The sequence below is a fragment of the Psammomys obesus genome, unplaced genomic scaffold, assembly GCF_907164565.1.
Source record: "Psammomys obesus unplaced genomic scaffold, mPsaObe1.curated_primary_1811, whole genome shotgun sequence".
Classification (NCBI taxonomy): Eukaryota; Metazoa; Chordata; class Mammalia; order Rodentia; family Muridae; genus Psammomys; species Psammomys obesus.
Window position 1 is genome coordinate 12,487,138 of NW_026592510.1, and position 15,004 is coordinate 12,502,141.

A 15,004-nucleotide genomic window follows, 5' to 3' on the forward strand; every position below is an offset into this window, starting at 1 on the left:
GATGAGCTTTGCTTTCACACTGAATGGGGGGAAATGTTTGTTGGGGCTAACCTTTGGAAGGGATTAATGTGCCAGAGGAGGAATGGCGGTTTGCCAGATTTCCTGAATTCACAGTCTTGTTTAACAATAGGCAGTTTTCCTGCCCTGCCTCTGTGTCCTGCCCATCCCAGCCATTGCCGACAAAATGCAAAATGCAATCTGAGTTCACACCTCTGAGGTAGAAATCCATCCAAAACCAGTATTGTAGCTGATCTCAAATTGATCATCACCCTTCTTCTTTTCTCTTTTCTTTTCTTTCTTTTCTTTTTTCCAGGCAGTGCTGAGCCCTCTCATAGCCATCGCGCTGAAAATATCCCAGATTCATGAGAGAACTGGCCGGAGGGGACCCACTGTCATCACCTGAGCACAGGGCAGAAGAGCACTCAGAAAGATGCTTCACCGTGCCTTTTTGCTTCCTGTTTGTGCCTCTTAGGACTTTGTAAAAACAAAAGCTATTCGGCTGTTGGGATTGGGGGGGGGTGAAAGGAGGGTGGGAATGGGGGAAGCACCCCTTTTGTTTTGATTTGTCCAGTTCCTCCAAATGCAGCAGGGTCTTTAGTTGTCTGTTAGAGCTTCACTATTGTTTAATATCTCTATTTCCTTACAGCCATGGGCTTCCCCTCTCTAGAAAGATAGGTGCACTAGGGAAGTAGTTCTGGTGTCTTGTGAGAAAAAGATTCTAAGAGGAGAGAGAGCAAGAAAGAGAGAGAGAGAGAGAATGCAGAATTAAGCTGATTCTAAGTTCAGGGCAGGGGAAAGACCTCAGCAACATGGAGGAGGACTCAGCGTTGTATTCCTGATCACGGTGAAGGTTTAGGACTTCTAGGACACACCCCTCTCCCACCAGCCCGTCCAATGGTCCATGCTCCCCAGCCTCCCTACGTCTCTGCACCACTCTTTCCACTCATCTAGAATTTTCTTTAATTCACAGTGACACACCTCCAACAAGACATATAAAAGGGTGTTTTCCTCTCTCTTCTTTTGTATACGGTATTAATTTAGCTACCAAGCTGGCTTCATCCCTCTGAATGTAGCCATTTCCTGTGCAGTCGGGGAAGGATTTTCTAGAAAAGACTGAAAAAGAAGGGGAGGCTTCTTTGATTATGTCATGGAAGCCAATACATGAGTTTGCGTAAATCCTTCCAGGAAGAATACCACCGTGCTGTGTTCTGATCTTGGTCACAGCGGATTGATGAAGGAGAGCAAAAGGGCCTGGGATAATTGGTGGGGTAGTTGTGGGTCCAATGAGACAGAGAAGTGGATTGTCACAGCTGGCTTTCTTTGCCTGGGGGAGAAAGGAACCTGGCAGCTCCAGCGGGCACACAGACAGGGGCAGAGTCCTCAGGCAGGCACGGGATGGGCTTGTTTCTGTTTGCCTGCCTTGGGAAGGGCAGATCCACTTATCACACCATTTGCGGAGATGACCTAGTGACCCTTCACTGTTAAGCAAGGCATGATTGCTGCCTTCAAGGTCAGTGCTGCAAGGAAACATTCCCAGCAAGGTGTTTGTTTCCCTTTTTGCTCTGTGCTTCTGTCAAAAACTTGCTAGAACATTTAGAAGCCAATAAAACAGAACTTCTTATGTTAACCTCCATACAAGATTGTGGGCTCCTGTTCATTTGTGCCTCTTGCCACTTTGCAATTCTAGTAGTGGCCGCCTGTCCTGGTAAATCAGTCATTCAGAGCACTGGCAGGGGCTGTTGTTCGTTCTGATGACTTGGGGAACAGATTTTAATAATAGGACAGGAAAAAAAAATTGAATTGCTCAAAATTGGTTTTGGGATTCAACAAAAATTAAAATGGCATCCAGTCTTTCACCATAACAGTGTTTATTTCAGAATAATTGGAAAGTGGGTTTTAGCTGGGATTATTTTTTAAAAATCATATATAACGAATGGAAAACTTTGCCTTGTAGCTTGCATTCTCACTATCTCTGGAGTAAAGGTCCCTGATAACATCCGTCCATTCACCCGCTGTGGGACGTGTTGTCAGTGCAATCTGACAGATCCTTTGGCTTATCAGCTCTAGCTGAGCAAGCAAATATTTTTTTCTCCAGTTCCTGAACTTAAATCAACTCTAGCTTTTAAGATCAAGTTATTCTACTTACACATTCTGTTCTCCTTTTTTTATGTGCATGGAGTAGCCCACTTCATGGTCACCTATCAACTTATTTGCTCATTCATTCATTTATTCATTTATCCATTCATCAAACACTGGTTGTGTAGCTACTTCAAACACATTCCTCTCTTCTATGGAGCAGGAAGATGGATGAAGTTAGTTATTCGTGCTCTTAGGAATTTACAATTTGGGGAGAGTTGGCCGTGACAAAACCCACAAATAATTGGGGAGGCATAGAAATTACAGTAGAAGTGCAGGCATAAGCTATGGGGATACATAGAGGTAACTGAGTCAGAAATGATGGGACATTGAGAACAGGAGACTTTTCTTTAGGTATAGGGTTTCTTTGGATCCGTAAACATTTGTAGAATTTGCCAGAGGTGAATGGCAGCAGCAAGACACAACAGTCATTGCTAGCCAGGACTTACAGAAAAAGTTGACCTTGGGGGCCAGAGGTTGGTGTGATGGGTGACATTCAGGCAGACACAGGATATGACATGAGAGGCAGCAGATCTGAACGGCCACTATTTTCTCTCAGTTGTTTTAACAAACAGCACATTTCTCTTGGTGATTCTAGGACACGGCCTGTCTCTGGACCCTCTCATGTGTACATTTATGAGCTTTTATGTCTGCCTTAACCCAAGATCGCGTGCATGTTTTCTTGTTCTCATGAGAGATTAAAGCCAGCTGCACACCATGTCCTTTGTGATGCTCCTCTTGGTTTTAAAAATGAAGGGCCAAAAACCAGCCCTTAAGATGGTGGTGATCTTCTTAAGACTCTGTGATCTTCTAGCACTGAGGGCTCTCCTCACTGCAACACATACCTCTGGAAAGTGGCAAGCCACTGTATGTACACAGTGGTTCTCACCCAGGATCTCACCCCACTCACCTAGGAGATTTGGAAATGTGTGTGTATAATAATGGCAGGAAGGCATTTATAGGAGGAACTGCGCCTGCCTGGTGTCAGCCATTTCCTCAAAACAAAAGGTTGCTTTGTTTCATCCAAGGTTCTTGAACTTCATCATCCTTTAAAAAACAGGGTGGGGTGGGGTGGGGGGAAGGCTATGAAGATGGCTCAGATGGTAAATTGTCTCGAAACTATTGACCTCTGGCCTGCGCATATGCATTCACACATATACATAAGGGTAGCCATCTTTAAAGAGAGAACATTTATCAGATCATGCTGTTGCTAATTGCTGATCCATCCATCATATTTGAAAGTCATGAATGCTTTCACATAGAAGGTTTAGACTGATTGCCATGCTTGATGGAATCCTGAGCTAGATCTGGCTACCCTGAAATCATGGCAAGAATAACAGTATCATGACTTTGGCCACCCATGGGTCAATATAAGGCTTGAGATTTTTGGTGGCCAGATCCATATTCTACAGTTGATGAAGAGGATGAGAAGCATTTGTGGAATTGATAATGACAGTAAGACAAGTCCATGCCTGAGGCTAATAAATCAGTGTTTGGATCATCAACGGTTCCAAACTGCAAGAGATTATCTGAGGCAGCAGAGTTTAAGAGAATGCCTGGTTCACTCAACCAGTTGGAGGCTTTACCCACAGAAATATTTCATGCAGCTGACAGCTCACTGGTGTGTGAGTAACCCTGAGTCGTCATGAAACTTTATAAAACACAGTAGAGACATAGGTTACAAACCCACGATTCTTTCACTTCTTTCAGTGCTTGGCATGTGCTATGCCATGTAAGTGAGCTTAAATGATACTTTACCACACACACACACACACACACACACACACACACACACACACACACGAGAAAGAGAGAGAGAGAGAGGGAGAGAGAGAGAGAGAGACTTAAGTAAAAGCTTGATGGATAAACAGGTGTATCAGTAAAAAAAAACATGTGTGAGTTTTTACACACAAAGGGGTCAGAATGGAGCCCAGTACAACTCAGATATTCAAAGACCTAGCCAGCATTGTATGCTCTATACTGATCTTGCCATCTTGATCTTCTAGGTGCTGGTGGTAATCACTAAAATGGTTGATCAAAGGAACAATATAAAAAACTACAAGTTGGGGTGTGGATAGCATTCCCACTGGAGATGAGAAAGAATGAGTAACAGTCTCCGCCATGGAGACTTTCTTCTCTTCATTGTCTCATAGTCCAAATGCCCTCCTCTATCCATGGAACCATGCCTCTTAACCCAGCAACATTTCATTTGATCCCAAACCTGAGAAAGAATGAAGATGCCAGAGCTGCTTTAGTGCATCCTTTAGGGGATAGTGATGTATCGTTGCTACAAGAGGGCACATTTGTTTGACTTGCCCACTGGATTTTAGTTGATGGGATTCTAAAGTACAGGACTGCTTTGCATAATGCCCAGATTCTTGACTCTTGAATCAGAGTACATGTGTTTTAGAAACATGTCAAAAAAACATAAATTAGTGCTGTTTTTCTTTCTTTCTTTTTCTTTTTTTCCTTCTCCCTCTTTCTCCCTCCTCTCCTTTCTTTCTTAACAGAGTTTTGTGTAGCCCAGGCTGGCTTCTAACTTACTATGTAACCAAGGCAGACTTGAACTCCTGATCCTCCAGCTTCTACGTCACAAGCACTTGGGTTACAGGTGTGTGCTATCAGCCCAACTTTCATATTCTTTTTTGAAAAGGAAAGAACCAGGTTGTTTTCTGAATCAAGGGCTGGTGTCAGTTATGCTTAGGTTTGAAGAAATATGAAGTCATCTTGATACTGTGGAGAATGCTACTATGATTTATGTTCCTCTACTGATTCTTCCTGATACAAAAGGTGACAGAAAGAAAAAAAAGGAAGGGAAGTCAGAGGTAACACAGAGGTGGGCCAGTGGGTAAGCATGTTTGCTGTGAAAGCATGAGGAGCTAGCTTGAATCCTCCCTTGTGCCAGGTACAGCAGGAAGATCCATGGAAATTCACCTGTCAGCCAACCCTATGTGAAAGAGCAACCCCTGACTACCCTGTGCGTGCGCCCGCACATGCACTCGTGGATATACACATGTATGTATAACACAACCCCACAAAATAAACTTTAAAAAGACCCTGAATACAAAATGTATTGACTTACATAGACTAACACAACTTATGCAAACCAAATTGAACATTTGCTTGAGCCAACCCCCAGTGGCAGAAAACCACCTATTTTGGTGTGCAAATCTGGTTAGAGGTCCAATAATGGTGGTCAGTCAGACTTGTAGGGCAAATTGCCCCGTAGAGGGATGAAAAGAGACGACAAGAAAGGAGTAACAAATTTCAAGGCTAACGGATGATCGCTCTCTTTTCTGCTAACCGATCACCAGCGGCCTTCATGTCTAGACATCCCCCTCACTGTCATGGAGTCAAAGCAGAGATTCACACAGCTGTACTTCACGGACTAGGGTTTTGTTTATGGCATCTTATGTGTTCACGGGGACGTTCACAACCTGTGTACTCAGCACTGACAGGGAAGTGGGAACCGTGGACACCCAGTCCCACCTGGTTGACTCTTCCTTGAAAAAAAAATTATCCTTTCCTGTGAGTTCTCAAAGATTCTCCTATGCCTGTCAGTGTGGCTGTCCCCAGTAGGATGCTGGGAAACTCCACCCTGAGGGCAAGAAACTCACAGCTCAAAGGCAAGAAACGAGGCTGACACGTTTTAAGTGAGAATCCCAATAACCCTACAGCCTCCCAGTGTCTTCTTCAGGGGCGGAAGATATTGCAGTGACCTGGAACATTGCCTTCTGTTAGGATCACTTTTGAAAAGGAGACAGAAGTTTAAGCTGCTTCCTGGAAGGAGGAAAACAAAACAAAACAAAACCATAGCTGCCCTAACTCAAGTGTGAGGTAAGTAAAGCCTCTCATACCCCTTTAGGGTCTTCACTGTCCTTGAGGTCACTGTTTTATCAAACAGATTTCCTGAATTCTCGAAGCCTCAGTTGATGCACTGCTAAAACAAGAATGGCCATAGCCTTCACCTTGTAAGGATGGAGGCCCAGGCTAAATTATATGCATGGGAGGGTAAGTCCAACCTGCTGTTTGAAAGGCATGCCATCACTGTTTGACAGCAACCTCAACCCAGATGACTTGTGTGGAGGCCATCGAGACCCTGAGGCCAGGAGGTGAATATACTCATCCACATTCAAAAGCCTCGGCCTGGGTGTCCTGCTGACATCCTTCTCCCCAACATGAGCTCTGATTTTAAAAACTCACACAAAGAAAATAAAGCCAAGGGGGGGACCACGCGGTTTTTAAGTCTAGAAGTCTACTTCTCTATGTTGACACACACACACACACACAAATCCTGGTAATGGAGACATGGCCTTACAGGTTTTAATTGCTTACGTTCTGATTTTTTTTTTTGGGGGGGGTTGTCTTGAAAGTGCATATACACATTTTCTAAACATCACAAGATTTTTAACAATGTTGTATATTAACATCACCCTTGATGCCCTGTGTAACGAATTAAGTATTCTATCTAGTCAGCTTGAATCTGTAAAAGCCCCTATGTGCTTGACTGAGGACCTCTTTAAGAAATAACCCAACATTTTGTGTTTGAACCATCTGAAAGCAAAATATTGCAGTCTCTTCTCCTTTATGTAGAAAAAAACATACATATTTAAAATAAAATGGTACAAAATAACACTCGTTCGTTCCTAGGACAACTCCCACGCTGTGTGTGAGCTCTGGTGTCACTCAGATAGCACGGTCGGTCGGTGACACCAAGGCTGCCTCCCAGGATCTCTCACCTTTGGTTCTTCAGACAGAGTGGGTGAAGGGCTGTGGCATTCCTACCAACGACAAGCTGCACCCCTAGGCTGGGCTCAGGTGATGAGGTAAGGAGGGAGGTAGAAGGCCTGGCCATACATCTTCTCTGTGGTCTAAGATTCTAGCTTGGGCATTGTGGGAATTCTCTGCACCCACTTCCTCCTGGTGCCTAAACATGAGTCCCCGAAACCCACGCTGGCCTTGGTTCAGTGCAGGGTAGAGCAGGCAGAGCAGCCTCCCAGTCCCTGGCCAGCCTCTCTTCTCTGGAGCTGGTGAGTTCTGAGTGCTGGAGAGCAGTCCCTGCCCTGAGCGCTGTGCTTGGTCCCACAGCGTCCCATGCCTTTGCTGTAACCGTTATGCTTTCTTGGTAGGGTGGTGGAGCCTCTGGTTGTGGGTCATTTTCATCTTCAAGTTCAAGGCTTGTCTCTGTATACAGAGGAGGAGGAAATCCTAGGAGCCCTCTGCCTGTAGGGCAGTCCTGTTTCTCAGCATCCAGGCTTTCTTCATAAGCCGGGGGGTAGAAGTCAGGCCTGTGGGATGCAACGCCACAAATACGCATGTGTTATTTAGGCCTCAGTGGTGAGGAAGCATATGTCCGCCTCTCTCAGCTCACACTGTGTGAAGCTAAACTGCTAAGAAACAGTTTGAAACAGATGTACTTTTCTGATGTCACCAGTTTCTAAAAACTGCGCACCCTTCCAGAAGAACCCCCTGTCAGCCATAGCAGGCCCTCCTGTTCCAGACAGTATTCCAAGCTATTCCTCCTTGCTTGCTCTTTTAGTCGGGACCCATTCATTCAGTGCACTGTCCCTATCAGCTTTAGGTGACACAGCGAGTTTGACCATGGCACCTCTCTTTAGCCAGTACTCAATCCTTGTTACCATCCACACACTTCATCTTCTACTCCACTGCTCTCCAAGCCTCAGATCTTCACAAGCGACAAATCAATGAATGAAAACCATTCATTACTATACTGGCCTGCCCCAGCTGATGGACTTGTTGGTCATCTTGCCCAACTAACTACTAAATGCTTCTGGCTCCTCCACCATGAATGAAGGTGGGGGTGGGGTGAGTGGAAGAAAACAGGGTGAGCTTGCACAAACTGTATATAAATAGAGGTAGTCTACCCAGTGCCAAAGGGAGTGTTTATGGTGGGTAACCACAACAGAACGGGGCCTGTCATTTGAAGCCACTGCTCTACTACAAATACCACAAGGCCAAGAGCCAAACAGTTAAAGGAGCTGTCTACTGTACGATGGAAGTCTTGACCTTTCCCAGGAATAGCCAGGGTTGAGTCACGGAGACAGAAAGGTGAGCTCTTCCCTGGAACCATTTGAGAGACCACCAGGACTGCTGCCACGAATCTCCTCACTGGCAGAATGTTCACAGGGACACTCTGCCTAGTTACCCGCTAGAGCACGAAGCTTTTGAGATGTGGAACTTTCCAGTTTGACTCTGAGGGCTGAGTGTCTCATGATGCGGCAAGAAGGGACAGCAGGGAGTGTCAAGATATTCTTGATTTACTTTTGAATACTCCAGACAAGAGAATATACGAATGGGTTGGTAAATTTCAGATGCATCGTTTACTATTAGCAAGAACTCACACTGTATATATAGATACTCACATACACACACACACACACACACACACACACACAAACACATGCACAGATATATACATGCAAGCACATATACACACATGCATGAACACACGATATACACACACAAACACAAACATACACACACAATCACACTAGAATCACCTTCTAAATTACTCTGTTATCTTAATTTTTGAAAAATAAAACCCAAAGAATTCCTACTTAGCCTAACTGACCTTGGAACTGGGCTCTATGATTGTTCTCTCTGGTGTGATGGATGTCAGTAATGCAGAGTCACTGGTGAAAGAACTCTCATTCAAAGGACATGAGATAATTAAAACATTTTATGGCTTCCTACTCCTGCATGAAGAGGGCAAAAGGACTTATATATTCTTATATCCTATACTTTGGGGGGGCAATGAAACAGGGTTTCTCTGTGTAACCTTGGCTGTCCTGGATTCCCTTTGTAGACCAGGCTGGGCTCAAACTCACAGAGATCTGCCTGTCTCTGCCTCCCGAGTGCTGAAATTAAAGGCGAGTGCCACCAGCTACATCCTATGCCTTAAGAACAATGGTTTGTGTTTGGACAAGAATTAGAAGATTGATGTTATGTTAACCAACCACAAAGTTGCCTGAATCCTTGTTTATTTTTTACCTTTGGTTAAAATATAAATAACCTAACATTTATTACTCATAAGGGCATTAGTGATCTTATATTGCTGCAAACCATCCCTAGAACTTTTTTTTTTATCACTCCAAACTACAATCACATATTCATTAAATAATAACTCCTCATCTTCCCCCATGCGCCAGGTCAGGGAGCCGCTGTTCTACTTCCTGTCTGTGGTAGCTACTCGTGTGAGTGGCTGTAGTGTTAGCTACTTGGTTTTGGGGTAAGTGGCCGTGCTGTGTCTATGGTAGTTCTTGGTGTAAGCAGAATGGTACAGTGGGTTTTTTTTTGTTGTTGTTGTTTTGTTTTTTTTCTGACTGGTGGGTGTTTCACTTGCCATAATGTTTTCAGGGTGCAGCTATCTGGGGCACATACCAATTAATTTGTTTTGTCTTAAGGCCAAGTGATACATGACTATGTGTACATAGTCATGATGCCCCCCCCCCTTTTTATCATTGATGAACATTATCCTCTTGCCTTGAATGCGTCCTTCATACGAGGTGAGATCAGGACACCTACAAGGACAGTCATCTAGAACTTAGTCACAGCAGCTGCTGGACTGACGTGATGTCTGCTTGCTCACTCACTGTGGGCAGAACTTGCTCTGGGAGTTTCTTCATGACTCATTAACCAGGTTATAGGGACCACTTGGTCATCGCCTGCCTTTAACTAAAATCACCCCTAAAACATAGGAAGGACCTATGGGTTGTGCCCCTTAATTTGTTTCATGTGAGTTTTTACTAGGGTCGTGAGGACTGAGCCCTGAGAAACTTCTCTCCTACCTCATTGTTTCTACCCGAAAGCAGCCTTGCTCTGCTCTACAACCCCAGAGCCAACTGCGGAGTAGAGTAGCGTAACTCTGAGCCTAGCTGCCTAGCCTTCTGTCAGTGGATCCGCTGTGGTATTTTGCCTCACTCCACCTCCCGCACTGTGACTCCTTTCAGCCCTTCTCATGCCCCCTGGCGCTCAGCACGTACCTGTCTATTGTGGCCAGGGGCAGGTCCTGGGAAGCAAGGTGCCGCCTGAGCACGTGGCTGAACATCTCTTTGTTTTCGTTTGCTTGGCGGTAGGTGCCCCAGAAAATTCCACTCAGGAGGACCACAAACCCCATAGGCAGAAGCACGTAGGCCACGACCAGATTCCTCTGCGAGTGGAATATGGAGTTGGAGATGAAGAAGCCCCCCAAGCAAATCATCAGGAAGCCTGTGAAGAGGAAGAGGGCACAGACAACCAGACCAGCCCTGCTCTGCATCCTTTCTTCTCTGCAGCCCGCCTGACCCTGCCACTCCTCTGCTTCCAGGCCTGCTCAGGAAAGTGCACTCATTAGCCAGGTCACAGCCTTATACACAGGAACAAACGGCCTTTGAACAATTAAATGAAGCAGGCAGCGGAAAGCTATTCATTAACCACTGAAAGTTACTGTAATATCCTCCAGCGGGAACCTGGAAACAACACTGTGTCCTCCAGGAAGGAGACGCTGCACGTAGCCAGTTTGCTCCTGGTTGATGGGTGGGGCCTCGGCTGCTCCCAGGTACTGGAGAAGAGAGGTCCTAAACCTTTCGGTTATGAAGGCACTGTCTCTCGACCCTCACTGTAGGGGATTCTCCACTAAAAGCTAGACAAGTTAACATCAGCTGTGCACAAGAACACTCTGTCGACAAGCACGTAGAGTGAACAACGATCCCTTTCACTCCGTTCGATGACAGGAGCACGTGTGTTCACGAGGACCTTTCTAACACCCCTCCTTCAGCACCACCAAAAGAAGTGGTTCCCCAGGCGGGGCTCTTCCTCTCTAGCATCCCAGAGGTGGCTCCTGTCCTTCCAGAGCAGTATCTCATTTGTGCTGGTGGTAGTGGAAGCGATGGTCATGTCTCTATGAGAATGTCAGTGAAATAAAACAAAACTAAAAGGCGTTGGGGGAAAGGAAGGACTGAGTTCCTTCATATCAAACGTATATAAAAGTAAGTTTCTGAAGCCAGGGTATCTTAGGAGTTTGAGGAGAGATGTGTTACATTTAAATAGTTACATGGGCATGGTTTTTTCATGTGTTCTGAGCCAGGTGGATCTCCATTAGTCATTAATCCTCTTTGGTGCTTCAAAAATTATCAAGGACCACTAGGACAATGACTTTACAGTTTTATAACGCTCTTGTTCATTGGAATCTTCTTACTTGTGGTGCTCTTTTTCTCTCCAGCCACTTGGCAGTAAAAAACAGTTGAAAAAATAAAGTAGTGGAGAAATTCCATGTTAAGAGGAGGCATCCTACTCCTTAGACGTATAAGAGAAATAGAAGAAACCGGAACAGAAAAGTTGTAATGATGGAAGAGAGCAGAATCCATATCCTCAGAACTGGGAACAATTAAAAAGAATCCAGTGGAGTCAGCAAGCACCAGGAAGCTTCTTTAGGGGGTCATTTTCAGGAACCTTTGACCCTTCGCTGCACTTCTGGTCTTAGCCTGTTTTCTGGATCTGTCCCCTTCTCGGGCTATTGTCTACCTTGTCTGCTTGTTCCCACCCAGTGCTGATGCAACAAGGGGCCACTGAAAGAGAAACTGCAGAATGATGAGGGGGATTTTCACGCCCCCAGAGGGGGTCTGGGCCTGGTGGAAAATGGAGCCCATGGATTGAATGTCACAGAGAATGAATCTAAGAACCAGGGAAGCCCAGCCTAGATCCTCAATCCCTGTTTCTGTTTCCTCTATATTAGACACATACAAGAAACGATGCCTTTCCTTTAAATCACTCTATCCCCCTGCCACCCATACCAATCGGCGAAATTGCCTGGCAGTAGTATAAGCTGATGACATGACTGCTGAGGGGCTCTCTAACAGGCCCAAGCATTGCAAACATGGCGCCATCACGTCTTGCCCTCCCCTCTTCCCTGGGCCTTGTTACACCGTTAGATTGCATTCATAAAGCTAGCCACAAAGGTCTATTCCCTTACTTGACCACTTCCTTATGCCTGACTGAAACTCCAAGGTCCAGCTATCAAAACACGGAGGTCTAGAAATCAAAATTCATTGTTTGGCTACATTGGCTAGCATGACCAGTCAGGATTTACCAGCTTGTCCTAACACAGTCTCATTTTTTTTTTCTGCTGCAGAGACACTTGCTGTTGTCTTTCCAATCCAGAGAAAACCCCCTACCCCGACTTGTCTCCTCTGGGGTAATAAAATTCCCTTTGTGCTGAGAATTTGTTGTCTGGGTATATTCTGTGCCAACTCTAAGGCCCCTTTAACCACTCCATGGTATGGTTAAGAGGAAGGATTTTGTTGTAGATATAAGAGAGAGAGAGAGAGAGAGAGAGAGAGAGAGAGAGAGAGAGAACAGCCAGAGGAATCTGGAAGAGTCTAGAGCAGAGAGAGAAAGAAATAAACTGAACATAGTCAGCAGACTGGACCGGGCCATGAAAGAAGCAGGAAAAGACGGAGAGAGAGCAAGAGAGAAAGAGGAGAGAGGAAACAGAAGAACATGGAAGGAGGAGCAAGAGGGGGGGGACAAAGAGGGAGTGCATGTCTAAAATAGCAGGGTTATAAGGAGAATGAGTAGCTGGCAGGTGGGGGGTGGGGAGAAAGCCATGAGCTGGAGGGAGTTTTAGGGGAGGAGGTGAAAAGGGCTGGGAATCTGGAATGTGTAACAGGTATTTGTGATAGGAGAAAGCCTGGAGGCCAGCATGGCCTTTGATAGATGCCACACGTAAGGATTTGTCCTTTCTGCCAGTGATAAGGAAGTAGTTCCCTCTGGTAGAGAAAACCTGGCTTTTCAAGTTCCCAAGAAATGCTGGCTTTTTAAAAAAATTTTTTTAAATTATTTTTATTAATTACAGTTTATTCACTTTGTATCCTCCCTGTACCTCCCTCCTTCCTCCCCTCCCAATCCCACCCTCCCTCTTCCCTACCCATGTCCTTCTCCCAGTCCACTGATAAGGGAGGTCCTCCTCCCCTTCCCTCTGACCCTAGTCTATCAGGTCACATCAGGAGTGGCTGCATTGTCTCCCTCTGTGACCTGCTAAGGCTGCTCCCCCCTCAGGGGGAGGTGATCAAAGAGCCAGCCACTCAGTTCATGTCAGAGACAGCCCCTGTCCCCATTACTATGGAACCCACTTGGAAATGCTGGCTTTTATCTAACCACCAGAGATCCTCCTATAGTTCAGATCGTGCTCATGTCTGGATATCTGGACTGCCTTTTGGAGTTTGGGGAACTGGAGTTTCGCTTGGACCCACCAACAGTAACATGTTACTTGGCCATCAGCCAAACATTTTAAGACGTAAATAACTTTCAACACTGTTCCCTTGAGCATGACAGACCCATGAGCCCTGTTCTGAACGTTGTGTGCGGCCGAGTTCCAGGCACTGTCCTGCCTCCAGGGTTCACATTAGAACATCCTGGAAATCCCCCCCCCCCAACACACACACATTCTGTAGCACAGTCAGGGCCTTAGGGCACTGCATAGTCATTTACACCCAGGTTTCTGTTTCCAGGGAGCACAGGCCAGTGCCTTGAAAACAGGCCTGTGGTAACTCCGCAGCAGCTGGCGACTTGTGGAGGCTGTGGCCCAGGAAGGGCCTGGTGCCAAGCACAGACGCCGAGGTGAGGATTTGAGAAGGTGACCTGGGTTCAGGAAGAGGCTCTGCAGGAGGTGGAGGAGGCAGCATGTGCATAGCAGGAGATGCCACTGGTCTGACCTCATGGCGGTGATTACTAAGTGGTTTCTGGATTAGCCTTTCACACTTGAGGGTTCACTGAGCGCCGGGCACTTCCTCCTCCTCCTTGTTTTCTTTGCTTTTCAACCTCTCCCACTTAGGAGAAGACCGAAATGAGGGGAGTTTTGCAGATTGTCAAAGGACAAACAGCAAGTCAGGAAATTTCTAGCATGGGAAGGAGACAGCCGCTCAACTGCCCACTTCAAGCCAGTAGGTCACCAAGACAGAGACACTGAGCAGAACTGGATGGGGGATGTTTGTGGGATTGTAGGCTAACCATTGCTAATCATATAGATTCTATTTTCAAGCAACGTTTGAAAAGCCTAGTGGGCTTCCCTGCTTCTGATTCTGTCAAGTCCAGTCATGTTCAGATCTTGCCATATCTGTGGACCAAACAAGAAGAAGAGTTCATTATAGAAGGAGCTTAACCTCCAACATAATCTGCTGTAAGATTTGATTTCTTCAGATCCTTAGAAATCTGACAAGAGAGCACCCTCCAGGGCTACTCCAGAGCAAGACAGGAATCTCACACCATGGCAAACTCACATGGGTTTTTACCACATGGTGTGATGGCTGGAGACGTGTAAATAAGACACAGGTCTGCATCCCATTTCATGAAACTTCCTTTAATATTGAGCTGCCATCCCTCCCCCCTTATCTTTTAGTTGTCCATTTTCTTCTTCTTGAATGACTTAAGCAAAAATTTCCATGTCCCTCAAAGATGTTATAGAATTCGCACATAAAGCCACTTGGTCAGAGATCTTTCTATTTTCTTTTTTCTTAAATTTTTTTTCCATATATCATTGAATGCCAGATACTGTGAAAAAAAAAAAAACAGTAGAGATTGAGATAAGTAGTTTTCGTGTCCTCACTGGATGTGGCATACAGACCTCACTGCCCATCAGTGGGTGTAGAATGGTGACTGAATGTGGTGCCTTTTGGGCGCTTTGATGCTTAATGGGTGTTTGTATGGGAGGCCTCAATGTTCCTCCTTCATTCAGATCTTCACCATACAAGAGCACCTCACGGGTGGTCCTGTCATTCTGGCCTGTTCTCTCAGCAATAGGTTACTGCCTAGGTTAGTTAGTTAGTTAGTTAGTTAGTTAGTTAGTTAGTTAGTTAGTTAGTTAGTTAGTTAG

The 15,004-nt window shown here is 45.6% G+C and overlaps 2 protein-coding genes across 2 annotated transcripts in view; one reads left to right on the forward strand and one right to left on the reverse strand.

Moving 5' to 3' along the window:
* Nucleotides 1-1,638, forward strand: part of Pgm5 (phosphoglucomutase 5) — a 143,559-nt gene extending 141,921 nt beyond the window's left edge. Inside the window, exon 12 of the mRNA XM_055614174.1 lies at nt 314-1,638. Within this exon, the coding sequence (XP_055470149.1) occupies nt 314-403 (90 nt within the window). The 3' untranslated portion in view covers nt 404-1,638. The remainder of the gene's footprint in view (nt 1-313) is intronic.
* A 4,790-nt stretch (nt 1,639-6,428) lies between these two features.
* On the reverse strand, nt 6,429-10,512 carry Tmem252 (transmembrane protein 252). The gene is made up of 2 exons (XM_055613789.1): nt 10,140-10,512; nt 6,429-7,424 (listed from the first exon to the last, which is right to left on the reverse strand). Exons 1-2 carry the CDS (start codon nt 10,412-10,414, stop codon nt 7,064-7,066), a joined length of 636 nt encoding a protein of 211 aa, XP_055469764.1. The 5' UTR covers nt 10,415-10,512; the 3' UTR covers nt 6,429-7,063.
* Nucleotides 10,513-15,004: the final 4,492 nt, after the last annotated feature.